Consider the following 25245-nt stretch of genomic DNA (forward strand, 5'->3'; position numbering starts at 1 on the left):
CACACTGAAACACAGGAGGTTCCCTACAAACACTGTGAAACAGTTTTCACTGGGAAGGTGACTGGGTAGTCACACAGGTTGCCCAGGGAGGCTGTGGAGCTTCCCTCCATATAAATATTTAAAAGCCATCTGGACTCTTGTCCAGACCATTCACTCAGTCATTTCCCACCTGGATGCTGTTATGGTGCAGGAGAAGGGATGCTATATTGTGGTTTGACATAAGGCTCCTAACGCTGCAATTCAAATATCAAACATGACCTCAGAACAAGGCTGGGGCACAGAACAATAGGTTCTAAAATGCTGAGATGTGTAATACTGAGGTACCCTTGATCTTCCTGAGAACAAAAATACTGATGACATACCATCAACAGCACAACTGCTTGTGTCCACCATAAAACAGCAGAAAATCCTTTCTATTACATTCTAATCTGTACATGCCTCTAGGTCCTGTCCACTTCCTTGCAGCTGGTACAGTTAGAAAAATACTGAGTTATGAAACATTCTGAATTATGAATATCATTGCCTACTTTTCTTAGTACTGGTATGCACATACTTCTATGTTAACTGAAACCTTGTTCATCCCTCTCCTTTGTAGTGGTTTATGGCTCAGTTCACCAAAGAAAAAACTGTATTTTTAAATGTATAAAAAACAAACACTAGAAGTGAACGTATTTGTCCAGAAATTATCCTGCAGGGTATGTCTACACTGCCTAATGCATCTGAGATCTCTGGGTTGCAGCCAGTGCAGGTAGGTCAGATATCAGACCTGGCATTGCCATGTTAGGGCAGAGCATCATGCAACACATTTATTCCAAACCAGGCAGCTTTACTGCATTCCCAATCCAATCTTGCAGACTGAACTGGATTTGACATCACTAAACTGCACTACAGTCAAAGTAGAGAATGAAGTTTGTGTTTTATTAAACTCAATATGAAAGCATGATTTTTTTTTTATTCCATGGCCAACAACACTCTCTGATGGCTGAGTTAAAGAGTTGCCTACTAAATAAGTGATTTGAAGCTATCAAATGATTGATCATGAGGATTAAGAGAATGCTTATCACGTCAGATATTCAAGATTAATTTATGTGTAGTGTTGCCTTTTTATCATCATTTTGATAATAAATGCGGACTTGATCTCTGCGTTAAAAAAATTTAGCTGAACCATGCTTTGTAACATGCTGGTAATTCTCAATTTCTGATGACATTACATTCAATACAATTTTTATACTGATTTCAGAGAGTTTATATACATCAACAGTTGTGAGAATTTTGCCATTAGTATTTCTCACCTCTTTTCTCAGTAAGAACAATTAGATGAAGGTAGTAAGGAAGTAATGCTACTGCAAACTTGCACAACAGCTATGAATTGATGCTTATTTCTCTTGATGCTATGTATTTACTGCAAATGTTATCTTACTTACTAAAGAAAAATTAGATACTCCTACAATTCCAGCATGAAGGCTATGAGTTACATGACAATAGTATGCCTTGTCTTCAGTTTAGAAATAGATTTAAATCAAATGGATTCTTCTCCAAACAGAAAGGCACAGGCTTCTCATTAGTCAGGCAGGGACATTCTGACTTGCCACAAAGATCAATTAATTCCTATCTGAATTTTGTATTTTCATTCACATTAATCATCATTTCTTCATCTATACCCACAGGCTGTCACAAACATTTAACAGCAAGCAGACAATCAAAGCATTCCACCCCCTTCCCATCCCTCTCCTCTCCTTCTTCAGCCCACTAAGCTCAGATGAGGGTATATTACCCTGCTACTTCCTTCTACTGACAGCCCCTCAGCAGCAAACTTTAGGTCTTAGGAATACAAAGGAGTAACAGCTTTTCATCAGCTCTTGGCTTTCAGCTGCTGGTTTTCTTTTCTCTAAAGGTTTGACAGCAATGTAGTAACACCCAGCAACAAGCAATGCAAAACATTCTCTGTGTAAACAGTGACTATTTTCTTCTTCCCATTTTACCTCCTTGTTTTTCACTTGCTATCCCCTATGCCCTACTGTATTTTTTCTCCATTTCATTATCTCTTTTCCTGCTCCACACTCTGCATTCTCTTCAAAATATTCGGAGTCCAGAGCTGAGCCCTAAAAGCAAATATACAGATGGATCTGATACCCAGCACCTGGTCATAATTAAAAGGCAGACATGCCTCAGATGTAAAAGCAAAGGAAAACAACATTGCTTCAAATAGGTTCACACTCTCCAAACACTTATTCTGTTCCTGTGTTCAACCTACATGAAGAAGACAATTTGGAGGAAAATCTCATGTACAAAGTAAGAAAGAAAATAAAAGCTCATGATCAGGCTTCTACAGAATCCCTTTCCAGTGAAAATGTCTCAAGTTTTACCACATTGCCTTTCCTCCAAACATCCTTTTTGATTCTTTTATGCCCTTTCATGCATTTCTTAATGCCACAGCCTACATTCCTCACTCCCAAGTCCCTCCTATATCTACACCTTATTCCTCACTGTATTCCTCTTCACTCTCTATATAACTATAGGCAATATGATGATCCAGCAAGCACTGGAGGGCATTCACACAACTAGCAAAGGGTTCATAAGCAGTGCACACCACTAATGTCAGCAGCACATGCCCAAGCAATTCCTCTCAAATAGGGACTCTAGACCTAAAATACTATTAAGGTGATAATTAATAAACCCATTCAGAAAGAATCTTCATAATCCACTTAGCTTTTTCACAATTTTTATGAGCAGAAAACATTTTGAAACACTAAGTAAATTCTAAGTAATCTACAGAGGACATTATTCTTATTTTTCTACATCACTGAAGGCCATTCTAACACATTTTCTCACCCCTCAAAAAGGTGAGTTACTACATAAATTGCATTATAAACCAGATGTAAAAAACAAAGACCACAAACTAACAGCTTGTGTTTATATCACAATACTCACTAAATTCTCATTTGAACATGTGGCTTTCTCAGTACATCAGCTATCAGCATTTTTTACATTTCTAGGTCAGGCTTACTGGAAAAAGCTGGTTTTGCCAGAGATAATCATCCAAGATACTTACCCAGTTGTGTAAGGTATATTTATTCCCCCTAGATTAATGCTTTCACATCCAACAATGAAGAGTGTTGAAAAGCACAGCAGAGATACACCACTGCAGATCATAGCCAACTTTGCAGACTCTCTTGCACCAAGTTTCAGCTTTTTTATAATGTAGCCGCCTAAGACAATGCCAACACCAGCACTTGGGACAATTATCACACCTGCCAGGAAGAAGTTTGAACAGCATTAAAACAGAACCTACAGAAATGGCATAAAACATAAATATTGGTTTCATTCCATAACTGGATGACTGCAACTGCTGCACTAAGATCTCCATTGTCTGATTCTCTGCTAGCAAACTGAGTCAGACTTTTCAAACCTCTGGAGTGTTGTCAAAGAATTTATAAAAGCCTCCTTATCATATTAGCATCAGCCAAAGCGTATAAGAGAACTATTGTACTTACAAGCAGAAACATTGTTTTGTATTTATTTTAGAATGGGCAGAAAGGCTACATATAGGTCCAGTTTAACCACTGAAAATGTGAAGAAATCCAGAGTTGGACACAAATCTTCCTCCTCCCATTCTCATGATTAATTCCAGTGAAGCACAAGTGCTAACCTCAAGCAGGACCCCAGAAACCTGCCCACCTGGAACTGCACACCCAAGCCTGGCTGCAAATTTGCCTTCTGGATACTTAACTCAAGCTGAATAGCACTTTCTCAGGCAACTAGCACCAGGACAAGAGGAAATGGCCTCGAGCTGGGCCAGGAGAGGTTCAGGTTGGACATTAGAAAGAACTTCTTCACTGAAAGGGTGGTTAACCACTGGAATAGGCTGTTCCAGGAGGTGGTGGAGTCCCCATCCCTGGAGGTGCTCAAGAAACAATCAGAAGTGGCACTTGGTGCTACGGTTTATTGACATGATGGTGTTTGGTCAAAGATTGGACTTGACGATCTTAGTGGTCTTTTCCAACCTTGAGTCTATGATTCCACAATTCCTACCTCAGCATTCCAATTCATCTCTCCACAGATATGTAAAGTGTAAACTGATCAAATACAATTTAAAAAATTAAGATAATAAATTAGGGTAAGTTTAGGACACAAAGACATGCCTATGAAACCTCTACTGCTCTGCTGCTGAAGTTATCAGGTAAAGCAACACATTACAAGTGGGGTTGTCCCCACTTGTTAGGTCCTGAGGTGGTGGTAAATTCACCAAATGTCTTGCACTTTCTTTCCCTTATCTTTTGCTTCTCACTGATGTAAGAAGGTCTTTAATTAAAGGCTTTGCCAATAAAGATTCATTCTACATAAAAATGTAATTTGAACCACTTTTGGCAGCTGCATTTACAGAGAAGCTAAACTTTATAATCCAAATTGTTAGAGATGTTGGTCTCTTGAAGAAGCCAGTATGACTATCACTTGCAAATACCTTTATGATTATTGTAAAGCATACTCATTCTCTGCTAATATGTCTAAAGATGAAAGGGACATTATCAAAATGTTGAGACTTTGAAGGCAAGAATAGAGGGAACACCAGCTGGCACCTTAATTATACTGCATTATAGAATAAAATGTCATTTCAGGAGGAAGACTCTAAACAATATGTCTTCACAAAACCAAAACCAGTCTTTCTTCCAAGAGCAGAAATTAAATGTAGAAGCTGCACAAGTTCAAGGCGTGAAGTTTGGCACATAGTGTTTTTTGATGATGATAACTGCCAGGGTTGTTTTAAAACCAAAGGAAATTGAGACTTAATTAAGAAGTGCTGCTTAAAAGACAAAAAATTGCCAGTAAAATCTTTACATGAAGAGATTCAGGAAGCACAGGTACTCAGCTGGCAATATGCGTATTAAGCATAGGTGTGTAATGCAAATAACATGCAAATTCTCCTTATTCTAAACAGGAAATTTGTGAACTTGTCATGTCTTTTTCATTATTAGCCAGTAGCAATCTAATACAGAATTTCCAAGTTTCCCTTTCCCATCCTTCCTACCAAAAAAAATTGATAAAATTAACAACTGTTGACTTCAATGCTAAGGTTAAGAGCTGGGACTGTAGAAGCAGTGCTCTTTTGTCCTTGTTGCACATCCAGCCTGATATATTTCATCATCTTCTTCTCGTTCATTACAATAGTCTTTATCAGTAATTTATACTGATAAAATATCAACAGGGGAAACAACAGATGATATTAACTTCACACTTTGGCAAGGTCACACTAGTTTTACCTCTTTTAATGTATTGGCTGTTGAGTACTTCTTCTGGCATGAATGTTTCTGGTTTATCTTGAGAATGAAGTAAGTTATGGTGTAGCCATCCCATCAAGTCTCATTACAGCAAAACTCCTGTGTGTGTAGCTAACCTAAGCTTCAGAGAGCATCACGGTCCCATGAGTCAATGTCTCCTCCTTATAAGCAGAACACAGGGATTTCATGCCCTGAAGAAAATCTCATCCCAGAAACTCTCAAATAGAAAGCACCACTGACTTTCCCCTCCCCACTCTAGAAATTCCTTGCACTTCTTCCAGCCACTGCAAGTAAATTCTTCCCATGTGAAGTCTTTTTCCCTCCTTCTACTAATTTTTGTCCTTTTTTGACAGATGCCCCTGGGCAGCTTCACCCCATACTTCACCTGTGTCCCCACAATACACTCCACTCCATCACTCCTAGGGCACAGTGTCTGGAAGTATGAGGGAACAAAGAACTAACTTGCCTATCAATTAGCATTTATTCTATATGAGAAGCACTATGGAGAATTTAAAAAGACTATTACAAAGACAAACGTCTTTATAAACAAAAGCAGCTAGAAGAGAAGGAAACTTATCTGCATGACACAGGCCCCGATTCTGCACAATATTTTGGCCTCTTTTAGTAGGCAAGTTCTTTTCTGTCTCAGTCACAGAGCAGTGTGAAGCTTAAAATTTTGTGTCTGTAGCTGTGTAAAAAGTTGGACATGGCTGCACATTGGTACAGCAGGGGAGGCACTACACATGCAAGACTGGGGTCTCCTGAAATGACAGGTAGGAGAGAATTTGGGGAGTTCTGGACTAGACTAGACTGTTGTCTCAATGCAAATAAGCAAATAAGGAGGAAACCACCACCCTTGGAGGAGAGAGAGATAACTGAAGAATGGGACAGATAAACAACTTTTCACTGGGGGAAAGAAGACAAAGATATTTTAAAGATCAAAGAAGAGACAAAATTCACAGACAATAAGAACAGTTCTAAGAGATCTTTCAAAGCACACAAATTGCAGTCATGTCTACAGTTTTTCTAGCTTGTTTTTGTTGGTTTTCACCCCCTTGGAGACCATCAACAAATGATAAAACATCTGTCTAGGCCTATGCAAAAAAAAATATCTAGCCCTTTAACAATATAAATGAGTTCACATTTTACTAAATACATATAACAAACATCAAAAAATATTCTGAGTATCTAAGCAAATGCAGAAAGCTGGATCCAAACACCTGTTTGAACAAACACCTTTTTGGTTCATTCCTAGTTGACTAATTTCATTAGTGAAAGCCAACGTTGCAAGATAACACTATGTGGCAATGCCTTACCAGTGTAGATGCTGGCATTGGAAGCTGGGATGCCAAACTGTGACTCGATGAACTTGGGAATGAAGGTAATAAAAGCTGTGACAATGGCACTCTCAGCTGTGTATGACAAACTCACAAAAAGGAATGTCATGTTGCTTAAGATCCTGACAGCTGCTCTTGGAAGCTCTATAAAATGACAAAAATGACAAACAAATGTTAGAAACAATGAGTGAGAAACAAAAGCAAACTGAAACAGAACCAATTGATTTTCTTTGAGACAGACTGGCAATAATGGCTTGCTAGCAGCTGGTACACTTGCTAGACTGAAGGGAGAGTGCATACTTGCGATTCTAGCCTTTGCTCCCTGCTCTGACCCCATCTCACTGCCTTGCTCAGGGCCATGGCCCCACTTGGCACAATCATAACTGAGGTGTGTATTAAAAAAACATCTGAAAGAACAGATAGTAAAACCATAACAGAAAGAAATACAGCAATAAAATCTAGGGATTTTGGAATGATTCTGATCTCTTGTTTTGATATTTTCTATGATATAACACATATCACACTGCTGAACTGACAGTACTGAGTTTTGCACTCTATAGGAGGAAAAAAGATCCTATACTCCCCCTGTTACTCTCTGCTTCAAGGACCATGCTTGGAAAGCTGGGGTAATAATAACCCAATTTGAAAGGGGAACCAAAATATTTTTAGTTAAACCTTTTTCTTCATGATTTAAAAGCATTTATAATGATTCAGACAAAGCATAATGAAAAGATTACATCAATGATATAAAGGAATCTCAACATACACTACTTACAAATTCACTAATATTCTCAGAAGGAATAAAGCAATCAATTAAAAATCCGAGTATATCATTACCTTAAATTGAAAAAGTATTCATAGATGTTGCAATTATTCTCAAATCAAATATCAAACTCCCATGAAATTCAACACTGTAAAATTAAACACTTACATACTTTTAATTTAGTCCTTCAGTGATGTCAAATTATCATCACCCTATTCAGCAGTTTGTGGGGCTTTTTTTTGGCATTAGATGCTGCAATTTTAAACAAGTTTTCCTTGGGACATTTTTTACCCAAGATCAAAATTTTTTTAAGTGTTATATCCAACCTACTATAGGTTCAGATTTTTTTCATTTGCTTTTCACTTGGTACAGAAACGGAATAGTGCTTGAATCAAAGTCAGCTGAATTCAATGACAAGAGCAACCATTAGAATTACATGTTGAGCAAGAACACTGAGTGAGAATTTTATTGACGCTAAAAGTAGTCAAGACAAAAATCTATCTCACTTTCTCCACTGTCTCCAGTAGGTTATCTGTATAAAAGCAAACAGAATTTCACTTGTCATGTCGAAACTTGTCAAGCTGCAAATTAGCACTTAAGTTGTCTGACTGCATCCAGTCTTAGCTTATGCCAGTTGTCAAAATTTATACTGAATTCATTATGAGCACTGGGTTTATAATTTTAATGTAGTCAAATGCTCTCCTGCAACATCTATGAAGAAACATATTAAATGTTAAATACAAAATTTGGTGGAACTAGCTAATGAATAAATCATATTAAGAAGCACTCATATATGTGAATCTTAATGTTTTTACCACCTACAGCTTTTTTAAAAAAAAAAAAAATGGTGATGCTGTTTGCAATAGAAGCAACAGGAGCAAGCAGTTATGACCATGCTGATGCTGCTGTGAGAAAGGAGTCAGGAAGCAGAAAGAAGAATTGGTCCTGTTGCAAACTGGGCTACTTAATGGCAGCTGCTCACCTGGGTTAAAAATGTGTGAGAAAATAAGGTATCATCACAGAGAGAAAGATAATTTTGTTAGGATGATGAACTGAGTATTCTTTGTAGAAACAAACTGGTAGCTCTTGGCCAAGAGATGAACTCAAGGTCTTTGCTTAATCGATTTTTTCAAAGAGACTGGTCCAGACATCATAACAGCTGGTAAAGTTTGCCCTTCCTAGTAAAACTGAGCTTCAGAAAATGTCTGCTTCAGAATTTTCAGTCAACTAAAGGATTAATTTGGCGAAGAACTGCAGAGCTAATGAACATTTTGCTCTGGTGTTTGTATGTAGAGCTGCACTTCTGTTGACTCCTACTTACATCTCATCTAAGCACTCAGGCTAAAGGTCATTATTAATTTCAAAACTAATTAGTATTTTGAAATGAAATTTCTACTGTTAAGTAGATAAAACTTAGTGTCTTGGAATAAGCACAGTGTGAAGGGCTCTTCAGAGAACAGCTTTGTTGATTACTGTAAATTTTGGCATGAAAGAAAGAGTTGATTTCTGTATGCCACACTAATACTTGCCACCTGGAGCACTTAAGAGTTGATATTTGTGGTTTATAAACAGCAATTGTCTGGCACACAAGGAAAAGCTGCTATATAGCAAGAAACTTGGAAATAAAAACACACATTCAGAGTCAGACTTTCCCTGATTTCCTCCCATGATCTCCATCAAACTCTGTGTGACAGCATCTGTACTACACTTCTGAATTTAAAAACCTATAATAAAAGGTACTATTAAGTAATTCATTATCTTTCAGCCACAATAACTATAGTAAAAAAGCAAGAACACTAAAAACTTAAAGGATCCTTTACAGTACATAATCAGTCATGCTTTTACAACATTTCTATGTAAAATTACTTTTGTATGTCTGGCCATAGGCCTAGGCTTTGATTTCAAGGCCATTATTAAACCTGATTTAATTTTTAGGAAAGACATCTTCAAAAGACATTGCATGTTTTTGCAAATGTCAATCAGAAACAAACCTACAGAACTTGCAATTTCCCTCATTCTGCCATCTAAACTAATAAACCTCTATCAACTACACTCCTAGAACTAAAACAATCTTTTAGCATGGCTGCAAACATGTTTATATTTCTGTGAAGTAACTCAAATTTTAACATCTCATCTTTTTTTTTTTTCCCCCAATAACCTAGTATACAACTAATAGTAAATTGAAACCTGCCTTGCTGGACTGGTTTGCTAGTCCACTTGCAATTTTTTTCCTTTCATGATCTTTGACAGAATTTTTTCTCTGGTCAGTATTCATATTTCTTTTACTCATGTGCTGGACCACTGCTTGATTCATGGTAAGAGAAAAACGTAAGAAAAATCTGCAAGTAATACAAGTATTCATAAATATTTCTCTAAGCAAAGCACTGTAAACAGAATTTTGATAAAAACACAAGTAATTCTGACTTCACCTCCTTCTTCAACATTTAATATAGTTTCTTTTATCCCTGTTCCATCCCAAGGCAATGCAATGTGAATAAATCACCCCAGCCTACAGCACTGTCCTTTTGTAGTCCATCAGAAAAGTCTCTTGTAAGGGTGAGGCAGATATCAGCTGAAGGACCTTCCTTCTGCTAGTGCTCCCAGTCTGGACAGCACTACCCAAACCTGCAGCTTTGGAGAAGGCTGGATCCATGCCGAGGTCTCAGAGGCAGCTTCCACTCTTGTGCAGTACAAAGCAGAGCCAAGATTTTAGACAGAATTTCTGGTTCGTTTATCAGAATGGAAACCAGCGAAGTGACACACAACTACATCAAATATACCCTGCATGGAGCTAATCACTGATCTCTAGAGTAGTATTTTGCCATTTCATTATCGACACCATTTAAACAACCTCATTTGACTCTCAGGACAGGCCTTAAATTCCTGGGTGGTGGCTGGATTGTTGTACAGTGCCTAATCTTAATCCAATCAAGAGAGGAGGGGTTCAGAACCAGTTTGATATCAATATTACTTATTTTAATGTGATTTAGAGCAGGTCCTCGAGGCTCCAGTTAACACTGCTCATCTTTGTGTGGAGCTATGCCAATCTTTTCTATTTTGAGCTTCTCAGGACAGCCTAAGAAAGGACAAGAAGGAAGTGCCTTGCTCAAGGTCAGTGGCACTGCAGGATCTCCAGCCCATGGTCTGCGGAACCCTCTGACATTTACAGTGCCCACCAAGTGTCCACACACACAGCCCCCTGTCTCCTGCTCCTCTTCCAATCCCTGTCAACTGATCTTCAAGTAGCACAGAAACTCCAATCCAGATCCTTGGCAAAACACTTCAGTGGGCTTATCCTGCAGTCACAAGCCCCTCAGGAGTTTCTTTTATCTCTGCTGATGCCCTGACTATCATTTTTATCCTGTCTCTGTCCCTCACTGGAACTCACTGAGAAAGGCATACGATAGCTGCTAGATATGAAAAGGCAGACAGGAATATTCTACATTTAGGAAAGGAACAAAACAAAAAAACCCAAACAACCCAAAGGCTACAAAATATATGTAATTAATTAGATATATTATTTAATTCAGATTAGATAATTCTATTTTAAGTAATATATACATTTGTTTTCTTTACACTGCTCCTTTATTCAATTGCACAGTAAATTTCATTATAGTGCTAAGTGAAAAGGACTGCAGATACAATTTCCATGGTACAAAACCTTAAGGGTATCTAGATAATAAATGAAAACAGTAGTTTTGTCTGCTCAGATTCATGTAGTATCTGCACATATGGGATTTAACCATGGTATCTTCATCATAAACTCCTCTAGCTCATGTAATCTACACCTTCTCTATTTTTCCCCAATAAACTACATCCAATTTTCTTCTTCCTCTGACCTACTTACTCTTTTATTTAATACTTTTGATACCTGATTCAGAAGCATTCTTCAGTTCACATTTACTACTTGAAACATAAGTAAGAAAAGACTGAATTCCAAGCCCTTGCAACTTGAAACATGTGAAAAAGCAAAGTTGTATCTGTATTTTTATCTAATCTCAGCTCTACCATGGGCCAAAATAAAGCTCAGGTCACTGAATCTTGAGACTACTTGTGGATGGAGCCAGTTTTGGTTTATTTCTTCAGCCTATACAGGCATGCAGTGCAGAAAAAGACTCTCGTAACTTTTTGAGCTCTTTTCATTCACCTAGAGAGTTAATTAGGAAATTAGGACAAGTTACGACAAGGCAAAAATAATTTTGCCAGGCTTCCTGGGTAAGATGAAATCATATTGGAAGAACAAAACATTTACTATCTTTACAGAGATGTGATGGCACTGATCTCTGTCATGGCAGACTATGACATCATTGATATTTATTAGTAGAACAGAAGATATGACCTACTAAATCAACAGTCTCCCGGCCACTGCCAAAGTGGAGTTACTGCCCATAGTGCTATAAAAAGATGAAGCTCTGAAATTCAATGGAAAGTATAAAATGTTCACTGCATCTCAGAAGAAGCAATGCTAAATGACCTAGGCACATATGATCCTTTTTTCCTTCCCATTATAAACAAAATTGCCTCAGCTGAAAAGCTTGAGGCATGATCTTATTCCATAAAGCCCACTTAAATTGGAAAAATAATTAAATAATAGTGCACTCCTGCTGCAGGCCTTCTTTGCTAGGGTAACTGACACTAAATGGGAAAGCTATTATCAGCTTACAGTAAAATACTTTTTCTGCTTATCTCAACTTCCTCACTATCTTTCTGGCACGTTTCTTTTCACTGTTCCACATGGTGAAGTTTCTCCTCTAAAGAAAACTGAAAGTTTTGTACAGTAAAAGCTCTAATTTCGTAGCTCTATTAATATATTCATATAGAATTGTATAAAATGTGTGCTATACATCAAGGCAGATACAGACCAAAGAAACACATGCCAAAATGAGACATACAGAAGTTCTTATTTCTGTAAAAAAAGGTCCTAGAAAACATTCTCCCAAGCAAATACTTGGTTTTTTCTGCATCTGCTGTGCCTGTATGGCCTGGATGGTGAAATTATGTGTCAGCAATCAGCAAATTCACCCAGATGCACTTCATCTGTATATCTGTTATCTTCACCAGGCACACCTAAGGGTGAAGTAGTCCGTCTATGGATGCTGAATGTGAGAAAACAGGCAGGGAGCACAGAGCCTGTGTGAAACTAAGTCACACAAGGTTCTCACAATGACATGAGAAATCATGAGGATTCCAAACAGTCTTTGGAGAAGGAAAACAACTTTTGTAGGTGTTGTTTGAATCCTTGCCGTTTTCTTGCAAGAGAAGGTCAAGGGGTGGTGTACCCAACTGATCAATGATAGTGATGTGTTAGTTTAATGACCAATAGGAGTTTTACCTTTCCAGACCTTCTCAGACCTTTCTATGAAAGAAAAACTGGAACAATAAAACTTGCTCTCTCGTGCAACCCAGAAGAGAGTCCGTGTCATGCTTTGCCATTTCCAATATAGTGCGACATCCCTCTGCTGTGACATTGCCTGCAATCATTAGGAAGGAATCCAGCAAAGACTGGACTCCCCCAATTCCCTGTGCTACTGAGAAAATATTGACAGAAGAAACCCAGAACTATTTCCACCAATCAGAGACCAGTAGGTTTGAAGGCAAATAAAACACCCAACCAGTTGTGTGGATTCAGGAGAAAATATTATGTATTGGGGCTCACAAATATGCAGAATGGAGTCTTTAAAGGAGGAAGGAACATGCTTTTCTTGCTTCTCCATCACATTTTCAACCACTTTGGCAACAAAGGGAGAACATGGTCTGAGAGTTCTGATATTTGAGGTTCACTTTGCTTGCTCCTTGCTCACCTTGTACCTTAAGAAGCTGATTTGTGAGCTAATAAAATCACACCAAGAAAGTACTGCTATCCTCTTTTTTCTGTAGAAGTTAACAGTAACTTTAGGTACCCTGAGAGAGAAGCAGTGTAAATGTAATACAGAGCAAATCAATATGGAGGTGTGCAAACATAACTTAAAATTACACTAAAAACAGCTGGTTTTGCTAAGCCTTGTCTACTCAGCATAAAGAGTGATCATAAATGTTTCATTTTAAAAAAGTCTGCCAATCATTATAGCCTGGACTGATATCCAAGTAAAAACACTAATGTCTATTTCAACAAACACTTAAAAGTTTTGAGTTCAAATTATGCCTGATGGTACAATAGATATTTCATGGTTTCTCCCAGTCCCACTGCCTTTATCAGGCTACCATGAAATGGCACTACCAGCACTTGCATCTTAGAATCCAAGGACAACACAACAGCACTAACAACACAATGGCATTGAGGCACATTCACTCTTGTCCTATACTATTCAATTTTATGATACTGCCAAGTATGTATTGTCAATTTATATTCTATATGCTTCACATTAATAAATTTGTAGCAACACTGCTCTTCTTCCCCAGGCAATTTGTCAATGATTATTACTTACTGTTAGCTTTTATAGTAATGGCTACTCCTCAAATAAAATAAAAATCTTTACTACTTGTCAATCTTTTGATCTCTTCTTGTTTCAAAATTAGCACAGATTTTATTTGTCTAAGCCTTCAGAAAATAGTTTGCAGTACAAAACAGACAGGAAAGGAATATGAAACAAATCATCTTTCTCTGTGAACTTACCCAAATGCATGAATGTAATTGAACTCACATACCAGAATTCCTTGTTTCACTTATACCGTAGAAGAGCACTTTATTCCATGAAGTTCAGCTTATAAAGCAAGTGTGACAGTTACAAACTCAGGTGCACAAATTCACACAGTAACAAGAAAATGGATGTCCTACAATCACTGCTGCAGCCTGTCATTTCAGAGGATGAGTATTTAAATTTCAATAGCAAAAACGTAATAGCAAATATAGGATGTCAAAACTGCCTTCAGTCACACTCATACAATCCTGGATGACGCAGGATACACACAGTCTAAAGCATTTATAAATTAAAAAGAACTTTACCTTTAACATTCTCTCCAAATCCCATAGAGGCAGAAACTGAACTGTCTGTTTCTGTTTTGCTACTTGTTTTCTCTTTCATCACATCATCATCACTTGAAACATCAGCAGAGTTCATCTTCTTTTTCTTTTTTTTATGTCGAGGAGGGAGCTTTTTCGGAAAGGTAAACATGGGAAATATCACAAGGAGCATTGCAATGGCACAAAGGAGAAATCCACTCCACCTAATGCCAAGAAAACAGAAATGGAAACAAAAGCAAATACATAATGTGAAACAAAAAAAATCAAAGTTAGTGTTAGAAGCTGCACTGGCTGGAAAGACACACTTGCAAAACATGAAAACCTAAGAGTAAAGAATTGCAGTGGGGGAGAACCTTCACTGCACTAAATTCCTTAATCAGAAGATGCTTCTGTTGGCTTATTTACTGAAAGGTATTTATCCAGAACTCATCAAATTTTATTAAATCGTGTCAGCTTTAAGTTACCACAAATTTTCAGTTTTTGTAATTTTTCAGTACCAAGTGCTGAGAATTCACTTTGACTTAGCCTTTCACAGATAATTCCCAGTAAAGCAATATAGAATTTCTCTGGAGAACACAGAAAAAGCTATCCATGTCATGAGAAGATAAAATGTCCTGAAAGATACATCAGGGCTAAATCTGTTCTGCTTTCCACTGCCTACCTCTCACTGCCCTGATTGTCCCATTCTCTTCCTTCACAACTGAGGAGTACCCAAAGCCTGAACGTAAAGAACTGATGTGCTACAATTCATTGCCAGGGTTTATGCCCAAAACTCTATTCTGTGACTGCAACCTAAAATAGTCTTCACAAAGAATTTATTCTTCTCTCCCTCTGTCTTTTAAATATGGGATATAAAAACTACCCTGAAATGATCCCTTGGCTCTAAGAGAATGACCTGGGACATACCCTGAAGGTATGGCAGAAGAAGTGACTATGTGTGGAATACAGAACTGACTTCTTCAGCCACATACAGTTGTCCAAAAAGCTTCATGGACTTCATCACAGCACCACAGACGGGCAAAAGGACTTCACTAGAAATTCTGTATAGAGTTAAGTCAGCAGCCAGAACACTGATAGCAGTGTCAGATAACATCATTTGTCCTTTGAGTTCTAACAGGGAAAGACTAATGGAAACATAACCTCACATAACTGGTTCCATAAAGAAGGACAACCTCTGAATCCACCCAAAAAGTTCTTCTTACGTACTGGAAGTGCAGTTTTCACTACAGACTCATCTCATTGTATCAGGTTTTCATGACAAGGTTTTGGTAGCACAGTGGGGACTGCAGGAGTGCTTCTGCGAGAAGACACCATGAGCTGTCCCATGCTGGACAGAAACAGCTCCAGTCAGTTTTAAAACACATCCACCACTACCCAACACTGAGTCTATCAGAATGTTTGTGCACCTTGGTGTTCACTTATTTAAGAAAGAGGAAAACACTCACAGCAACTCTATGAAGGGAGTGAGAAAATATGGAAGAAACAGCAGAATAAAATATGGAAGCCCTGCAGACTCAAGGCAAGAGAAGCAGAGAAGGGGCTCCAGGTGCAGAGACTGACATGCAGGCCCAGGACAAGACCACCACCAGGCTGTGGGGAATCCACTCTGGAGCAGGCTTGAGCAGGAATTGTGGCCTGTGAAGAAGAGCCCCCACAGGATCAAGTTTTCAGGCAGGATATGTCACCCACGGGGGATGCTGCATGCTGGAGCATTCTGTTCCTGGAGAACTGCACCCCATGGAAAGGATCTGTGCTGGACCAGTTAATAAAAGACTGTCTGAAGCACAGAAGGAGCAACAGACAAGGTGTTACAAACTGACCACAACCCCCTTTCCACAGGCCACTGCATCACTCCAGTGGAGGATGTAGAAGAGTCAGGAGCAAAGCTGAGCGTTGGGAGAAGGATGGAGTGGATAGGAAGTGCTTGTAGGTTTATTTTTCATTCTTTCTATCATACTCTGTTATTAATTGGTGATAAATTTAATATCCCTAATTCAAATCTACTTAGCCTATGATAGTAATTAATTAGGGTTTTCCGTCTTTATCTTAATCTATGAGCTTTCCATCATATTTTCTCCCTGTTCTGCTGCTGAGAAAGGGGAGTGAGACAGCTTGGTGGGCACCTGGCAGCCAGCCAAAGACAACCCACCACACAACTCTACGCTAGTATTTGGAAGTTCCAGTAAGTCAGTCATGTTACTTTAAGAGCCAACCACGATAATGACAGCATTTTCGTTTCAAATCAAATTTCCAGAATCTCGATGTGCAGACCCTGGCTGAATGCCAGGTACCCACCAAAGCCATTCTTATCACTCCCCATCCTTGGCAGGAGAGGGGAGAGAAAATGTAATGAAAGGCTCCCACTAGCTGCAGAGGAATCTCTGCTCTGGCACCTGGAGCATGTCCACCTCCTCCTCCTTCTTCAATGACATTGGGGTCTGCAGAGCTGTTTCTATTGCATATTCTCATTCCACTCTCCTCTGACTGCTGCTGGTGTTGCACATCTTTTTGTTTCCCCCTTCATAAATATGTTGTCCCAAAGGTGCTACCACCACCACCACTGATGGTCTCAACCTCAGCCAGCCTCCTCTTGGAGCTGGCTGATATTGGCTCTCTCAGGTAGAAGTGAAACTTTCAGCAGCTTCTCACAGAAGCCACCCCTGTAGCCTTCCAGCTACCAAAACCTTGACAGGCAAACCCAATACAAAAACAATTTTTACATACTTTTGTACTACTTTTACAGTATTAATTATATATTTGTTCAAACTTTAAACATTTTAAATTGTGAGTAGACAGGATTTCTTGCCCAAGAAACAAAAAGCATTTGGCCTCATATTTGTAATGCAATGATATTGCAAACTTTATTTCTCAATGAAAACAAATTCATAAGCAACGCACTATATGGTAAATTATTACACACAGGGAAACAACAAATAAACAGCCATGTGTAACATTATTTTTATTAGAAGCTTACAGGAAGCTTTTGCAAGGCAGATATAAGTGACTGAAAGTTTTGACTAATTTTAATATTATGTAAACAGAAAATCCACCATTCATTTTAGCTGATAACATACATGGATTAGAAAGCAGACTTTTAGGAGGATTAGTCAGCACTGTCAGACGGAATAAATCCGTAGTCTGTATAAAAATGTAGCAACATCCCTTTCAGGATCTCAAAGGCAGAAGCTGCAAAGACACTGATCAAAGAAACAATCTGTGGCAATAATATGAGGAAATCTGCAACCACCCACTCAGGAGGAAACAGCAAAGGAGACAGGGCCTGTAATGCATAAGGAGATGAAATTCAAATCCAAAGGGACAGTTATGACAGCATACCAAATGCTGGAGATGTCACAAATGCAGCACTCTGGATGCAATTATCTCACCATCTACACTTCACAACTTCCTGGAGAATTATCAAACAATTGGAAAACAGACAAAAGACGGGTATCAAAAAAAATAAGGACACCTACAATGGGAAACTGAGAGGTCAGAACAGAAGCTATAGTAATTTAAAAAGCCCTTGATTTTCTGTCTTCTAAAGTCAAAGAAAATATGCAGAAGAATACCTCAAAGGCATCCGCACAAGTCCTAGGACCTCAAATAAAGCAATTAAAACTAAGGAAGGACCAGACAATGCTGAAGGAATTCCTTTAAACTTCTTGAGTGGAATGTTGATGAAAGACTATATAGGAAGATCCAAGCATTAAACAGATTCTGAACTAGGAAAACACTCAGAAAAGTGTCAGCAAAAGAAAATTTGATTTAAAGCACCTGACAGACCGCCAGGGGCTACTCCACAACTAACGAGGTCCCTATATAGCACATTAACAGTTCTCAAAGACAACAACATGATGAATGATTTCTACCAGATATCCCTACAGTTACCACATTTGAATAAAAAACAGGTTCAAACATTTGATGGGCTGGCATAGACAGCTGGCTTGTAATTTAGCCCAGAGCAGCTACAGAAACCCCAGGTGTGCAACCTAGGAGCAGAAATCCAGTTCCTGTGAAATTCAATGAATAATCAGATCAGAAATAACCCGGAAAAATAATCATTTTACCTCACCATGCTGCACGAGAGATAAACCAAACTGCATGTCCTCCAATACATCTCCTAGAAAGGAACAGCTTAAGGGAAAAAAAAAGGCTATACTGCTTTTATTTTAGCCATGTATCATAGTTGTTATATTCCCTATTTTGTCTGTAAGCATTGCCTCCTCTACAATGGAAATTGTTAAACTGGGTCCCATGGCAAGTTACATTAGGAACCTTACAGCTAAAATAAAGAAAATATAGGAATCAAAGACACTAATTCACTTCAAAGGAAGACTCAGAAATCTCATATATGACTTCCCATTAAGTTGTCTCAACTGAACCATACTTTCAAAGTGTGTCAGCTGAAGTAAGTGTTGGGATACTCTTACATTTCAAATTGTTAGATTGCATAAATAAAAATAAACTTGACTATGTAGCACTTCCCTGCAAGGACAAAATGTCACAGTCCCAGAAAATACATTTCATTGGAATGAAAGTCTATACTTCCAGAATTATCTGCAACCAGGCTGTTAGTGAGCAGCAAGGGACAAAGGTTTCACCCTCTCACCATGGGGGTCTTGCTTTTTTTTTAATGAGTAGACTTAGCTTCAGAATGAGAAAAGAGAATGAGATACAAATGCTATGAACACCACTAAACTTTCATGAGAGGCCATGACAGATTGTTCAACAAATTATCAGAGACTTGATAGCAGTTGATACTCCTCAGAAATTTAAGAGAGAAGGAACTAACACAGTCAAAAATTAAAGAGAAATAAAAAGACCTGGAATACCCTTCAAGGAAATCCAGACCCTACAGATTTAATCAACAAGATAAAAAACGAAAACTGAATGACTTTTACTGACTATGTTGCTTTGGCTATTTTACTTTTGCTGAAGATGGTTGAGTTAAAAATTAGTTATATCAGTGGTTGTGTTATAGATAAAGTCAAAAGTTTATCCCACATTCATACAGCCCTACTGATTTCAATTAACAAATCTATTTATGGGCCTGTTTGCAATTTCTATCAAAAAGTACTGATCAAATGCTGATTACCAGTTGTGACATGTTATTAAAAACACACAAAGTGTAAGAATTATACAAAGAATGTATAATACTATGCTTTGATTCCAAATCTTTTATACTAGAATAGTCCAAATTTTGACATGGCTTTACACTCACAGAACAGATCTCTTCAGTGAGATAAATCAGTAGATAAATCACAGCAGGGAGTTGTTAATCCCAAGGCTGCACTCAGCTTTGCCTTTCTCTTGCTGAAAATTTGACAAAACAGTGCAGCAATGCTCTTGGACTAAGGAAAACCAATAAAGCAGGACTAAATCTTTAAAAGTTTAAGAAGACTCCAAAGAGAGAATTTTTCATATCAAACTGTCAGGAAAGATCACTGCAGAATAAACAGAAACAGATACAGATTGCAAGCAGTGGCGCAGTGACAAACACTAACCTAGGGCATGAGAACTGACACTGCACCTTACATCAACAAAGCAGAGGTCTCTTCCTGGGATAATGAACTTCAGGTTTCTTCTGGGATTGCATGAAAACTTCAAGGCAAGTTTATGATTTATCTGAGAAAAGCCAGTTAAAGCCTCCTCAAGATCTGTTTCCTCAAAGACACATTTCCAAGGAGGCCACATCTCAAAGGCTGCCTGAAGACATCAGCTAACAATTACAGCTGCTACATCTCAGTGCTGCTGGAAGCCTACTCCTTACTAGACAATAATGTGATGCTTTACAGCATCTGCTGCCTAAATACAAGCCATCACCCTGAGAAACAAAGACTGGAAAGAGCATGTTCTGACCTCATCCCATCTCCTTCACCTGGAATAGGATCAGTAGAGTGTTTCTCATCTGGGCAGCAGACTTCAGTGTTTCATGCTGCCTCCTCTGGAAAACTAAAGAGATTAATCCAACTTTCATTAGGAAGGGGTTGGTTCTGGGCAGCAGATATCATCCATGGCTTCCTGCAACACCAATATTCAGCCCTGCCGTCCCTGTGATAAGCACTGTCAATCAGTGCCCACTGTGGTCAGAACAGTCCTGAACAGCCAAACCTAGGGGGTTTTCCATGCACTGGTCCTGAGCACTCCTGTGGCAAATCTTTCCTCTCTGTCAGAGGCCAGTGTGTAGTAATCAATCGAAACATCATCTTCCTCGGCCTCCTTCTTCAACCTTAAATAAATCCTCAAGGGATAAAATCTTCCAAGCTGTACAATTCTGTACTGGCAACTGAGAGAATAGTTTTGAAAAATGCTTGATCCTTACCAGTTTCCAATGAATCGAGGATCACTCTGGTCAATATACACAGTTGTCCTAGGATCAACATAGAACCCAATGAGAAGTCCTCCTAGTAAGTATCCAGCTGCAGGTCCAAGTGCTCCCATTACGTACATGATGGCTGAGGAAATAAAAGGTAAGAGTCATACATCAATAAAATTGTTTCATCATTTATTTACACATGAAATCACAAAGCAAATGATGCTTATTTAAACAAGAAGTTCTGCAACCTAAAATTTTAAGGAACCTTTTTTGCAACCATGGCAGCAACTTCTGCCTAAGTCACATATCAATAAGAAGACTACCGCTTTCTGTACATTTTCAGTCAAATTATGCAAGTATACACTATTTTGGTATTCTGGATGGAAAGCATACTTGACTTGCATAAAATTTTTCCCATTCAGTAACATTTCCTTTAAATCAAATCGAAATCATTTAACATATGAATTTAAAAAGTCAAACTAATGGTAGGGAAACAGAAAAGAAGAAAACCAAAGAATAAAAATTGCAATCAAAGAGCAAAAAGACAATATTCTAATTTAGTTACCACCAGTCTAATACTGTGTATAAAAGAATGGTTCATTTTAAGAAATCAAATATTCCTATTTCAGCAATTGACAGAACATGGCTTCACAAAGGGAAAGTCCTGTTTAACTAACTTGTTATCTTTCTGTGGTAAGGTCACCCACCCAGTGGATGAAGAAAAGGTGATGGATGTGGTTATTCTGTATTTTAGTAATGTTATTGATACTGTCCCTCACAGCATCCTTCAGGACAACTTGTCCAGCTGTGGGGTGAGTGGCTGCAGGCTGTGCTGGGTGAAGAACTGGCTGAACGGCAGAGCTCAAAGGGGACAACTGGTCACCAGTGGTGCTCCCCAGGGGTCAATTCTAGGGCCAGGTCTGTCCAATACATTTACCAACAACCTGCAGGCAGGAGTTGAATCCATCATTAGCACATTTGCTGATGATCCCAAAATGAGAAGTGCTGCTGACTCTTGGAGGGACAAGAGGCCTTGCAGAGGGATCTACACAGACTGGAGCACTGGACAGTGATTAATGGCATGAACAAGTCAAAACATCAGATTCTGCAGCTGAGATGGACTAATCAGGCACAAGAATGAACTGGGAGAAGAAGGCTGGGGACCCTCTCTGCAGAAAGGGATCTGGGGGTGCTGGTTGGTAGCAGGCACAGCAAGAACCAGAGGCGTGTCCCGGAAGCCAACAGGACAAGCCCCATCCTGGGGTGCATCAAATCCAGAATCACCAGCTGCTCAAGAAAGGTGATTATCCCACTGTGCTCAGCACTGGTGCACCCTCACCTGGAGCACTGTGTGCAGCTCTGGGCACCACAACTGAAGGATGTGAAGGTCCTTGAACATGTTCAGGTAGGGCAACAAAGCTGCTGAGAGGCCTGGAAGGAATGATCTATGAGAAGCAGCTAAGGACTCGAGGCTTCTCTAGTTTGGAGAAAAAGAGGCTGAGGGGCAACCTCACTGCTCTACAGCACCCTGAGGGAGGGCATCTTTACTCATTGGATCTTTTCCTCTGGTATCCAGTGACAGGACACACGGCAATGGTTCAAAGCTTCACCAGGGGAGGTTTACACTGGATCTTAGGAAGCGTTTCTTTATGGAGAGAGAGGTCAAACACTTGTGAAGGTTTCCTAGGGAGGTGCCAGACTCATTAGTGTGTTTAAGATGCACTTGGACAATGCCCTTAGTAACAGGTTTTAGTTTCTGATCAGCTCTGAAGCAGTCAGGCATTCGGATGAGATGATCGTTGTAGGTCCCTTCCAATTGAAATGTCTCTGTTCTATTCCACTCCATTCCATTCCCCCACAATATCTCTTTCCTTCCTTAATACATCCTGCAGTACCCATTCCTTTTAAGATGCTTCTGCCCTGTTTCCCATAGGGTCTGCCTGTAAGTATAAAAGACATGGGAGTGGAAAGGTTGGTCTGTGCTGTTGGCTCACAGATCTTATACCACGGAAACCCAGACTCCAGCACAGCAACACTTGCTCAGCTGCTGCAGATCCTCCAGCAGCACATGAAAGAACTGATTATCATATTCTCTGTAATTCCCTCCCTAGGTCCAGATGGTTACTGGACCAGTCGCTGTCCACAACAGGAGTATGCAGGCTCCATCCTTTTTGGTCCTATCCTCAATCAGACATGCTGAATCCTAGACTGCAGCAGATGAAGAAGTATAACTGAGTTGCTACAGCTTGAGTTTCCATGTCACCTGTTACAGTAAATTATATCTCACAGATAAAATAAGCAAAAATAAATCATTAAATCTGCCTGATTAAACCAAAATAACTTGCATATTTCCATCTTACATTTTGAAATAAGAGAATGAAGAAAAAGAGCATTCTCACAAGTAAAAAGAGAGCCTTACTGCAGAAAAAAAAAAAAAAATCACAGTAGCTACCACAAAAGGTAAAGCTGACTATACTAAAAAGTGCTGCCAGACCACAAATTGATTGCACTGTTTTATCACTTTTAAGTAATTTTTTTGTAAACACATTTTTTGTTTTTATGAAACTGCAATTTTGAATAAATAGATTTTGAAGTCCTTTTCACATAATGGTTTTCAGAACTGTGTTCACTATTTAAATTTATTCCAGCCATGTTCCCTACTGAATTGATTGTAAACAATTCTCTGTATGCCTAAAATGCTCCATCAAACATTGAAACTCTGCTCCTTAGCAGCAAGTGCTTAGATAAATCCCACAGTAACTGTTATTTGCAAAATTCACATCATGAGGAGGATAAAAACAAACAAACAAACAAAAAAACTATCTCCACACTCCCACAGCCAATAATAAATTTTGTTCTACAAATGTTTGCTTGGAAAATTGATTCAGACAACTACAGCAAACTCAGATCTCTAAAATCTTTAGAGAGGCAACACAAAGGGAGTAAAAGACTGACCTAATCCGTTCACTTCAGCATTCAGAAAAAATACTTATACTGCATTAATTCAGCTTTAGTTCCACCACTGAAAGCAGCAAAATGCAGCAACTGCTTAGGTTTCAAATCACTACCCAAATAGTGTATTTTGTGCACCTGGAAACTTCAGAGTGTTTTCCTTGTAAGCAGAAACATTGCACAATAAAGATAAAAGCAACACTGTACACTGTTCTCTTTGAGAGAAAGAAATCCTGTTGACAATTTCAGTAGTTTAAAATTACTATATGCTGTTCAGGCTTCAAGCTGTATTTGTTTTTGTAACTTACAGGCAAAATTTCACTTTCTGAGTCATTCAGAAAACACAGAGCCTCCATGTTCCTGGCCAATGGCAGGAGGAAGCATCAACAGGTAAGTTCCTAAAATTGCCGTTTTAAGACACATTACAGCATCTTTTTCAGCATCTGATAGTGGTCACCATCAGAAAATGGACACCAAGTACAAGAAACTGATTTACACTCATAAATGGGATTAAACATACAGCATGGCAAGCATAACATTTCAGTATTTCAGACTTAGGTACTTGAAAGAATCTGCCCCAAACTTTCAAACCTTGCTGAAGCGAAAGGCAAACCAGCTCTGTAGGTCCGTAGGCAAACCCTGGCAGGCTACTGAAGGGTCCTGGACCGTTAAAATTCTGGTCACAGCCCTCACAGCTCTATTTAGGAATAAAGATTTTTCTGATTCCCAGGATTACTGGATAATATAGAAAGAGAACTAAACTGGAAAGGTTCAATAAGGCTGTCATCAAAATTGTACCTGCTTCACAAATAAAAAAATCCTATGGAGAACAGTTTCAGAATTTTTTCCGCTTGGAACACTAGAAGGTCTCCAGCTTTTGGATGAAAAAGGTTCAAAAAATATGTAGATGATGTAAAAGCACCTTCCTTTCAGCCTTCTGCCAGGAATTTCAGCTAACTCTTTTTTGTCCTCCCTCTTCAGGTTATGATCTGGGATCTTGATCTAGGGAGCTGCACAGATGTGACAGCCAAGACCTCTCAATGGAAGTAACAAACATTTTTATCAGGGGACATGCCAGAGTACTGCGATGCTGAGGCAGGGCACACAGTATCCAGATGATTTTTCTAAATTGCACCTAAGAAAATCCAGCATTTGTGTTACAACCTCATAGCCATAAGCTTGACTGGTACTTAGCTTTGCAAGTTGTCTTACTAAGTCACAAAAAGCTATGTTGTAAAACAGCAGCAATATGTCCCTTCCCATGATAAAACAGATGTGATGTACACTGCTCGAGTTAAAAGCTCTACTCCAAACCACAAATCATCTTCAACAGATAAAAGGAGGAAACTATTGTTAATATGGACATATGGGCTACAGCATCAATCTGAATCTCTTCTGTTTGAGTTGCACGGAAATGCAGGATTGCACTCCTCTGAGTTCCTGCATTAGCCACGCATGCTCAATGCTGAGAAGTCATATTACAGTTCTGTGGGAACACTGGTCTCTCTAGGAAAGCATATCCGCAGGTAACCCGCTCCCACCCAACTTCACAGAACCACAGAATATTCTGAGCTGGAAACCACTCACATTCCTAAGTAAATGGGCTGCACAGGGATCAAATCCATGACCTTGGCATTAAC

At 38.9% G+C, this 25245-nt stretch overlaps 1 protein-coding gene across 3 annotated transcripts in view; it reads right to left on the bottom strand.

Annotated features, from left to right (window-relative positions):
• Positions 1-25245, bottom strand: part of SLCO5A1 (solute carrier organic anion transporter family member 5A1) — a 74000-nt gene that overhangs the window by 20786 nt on the left and 27969 nt on the right. For all 3 annotated transcript variants that reach the window (XM_058831710.1, XM_058831708.1, XM_058831709.1), the window contains exons 3-6: positions 20660-20792; positions 14320-14540; positions 6593-6757; positions 3053-3251 (exon numbers count right to left, since the gene is read on the bottom strand). In XM_058831710.1, the coding sequence (XP_058687693.1) occupies positions 3053-3251; positions 6593-6757; positions 14320-14540; positions 20660-20792 (718 nt within the window). The remainder of the gene's footprint in view (positions 1-3052; positions 3252-6592; positions 6758-14319; positions 14541-20659; positions 20793-25245) is intronic.

Source organism: Poecile atricapillus, chromosome 2, assembly GCF_030490865.1.
Source record: "Poecile atricapillus isolate bPoeAtr1 chromosome 2, bPoeAtr1.hap1, whole genome shotgun sequence".
Classification (NCBI taxonomy): domain Eukaryota; kingdom Metazoa; phylum Chordata; class Aves; order Passeriformes; family Paridae; genus Poecile; species Poecile atricapillus.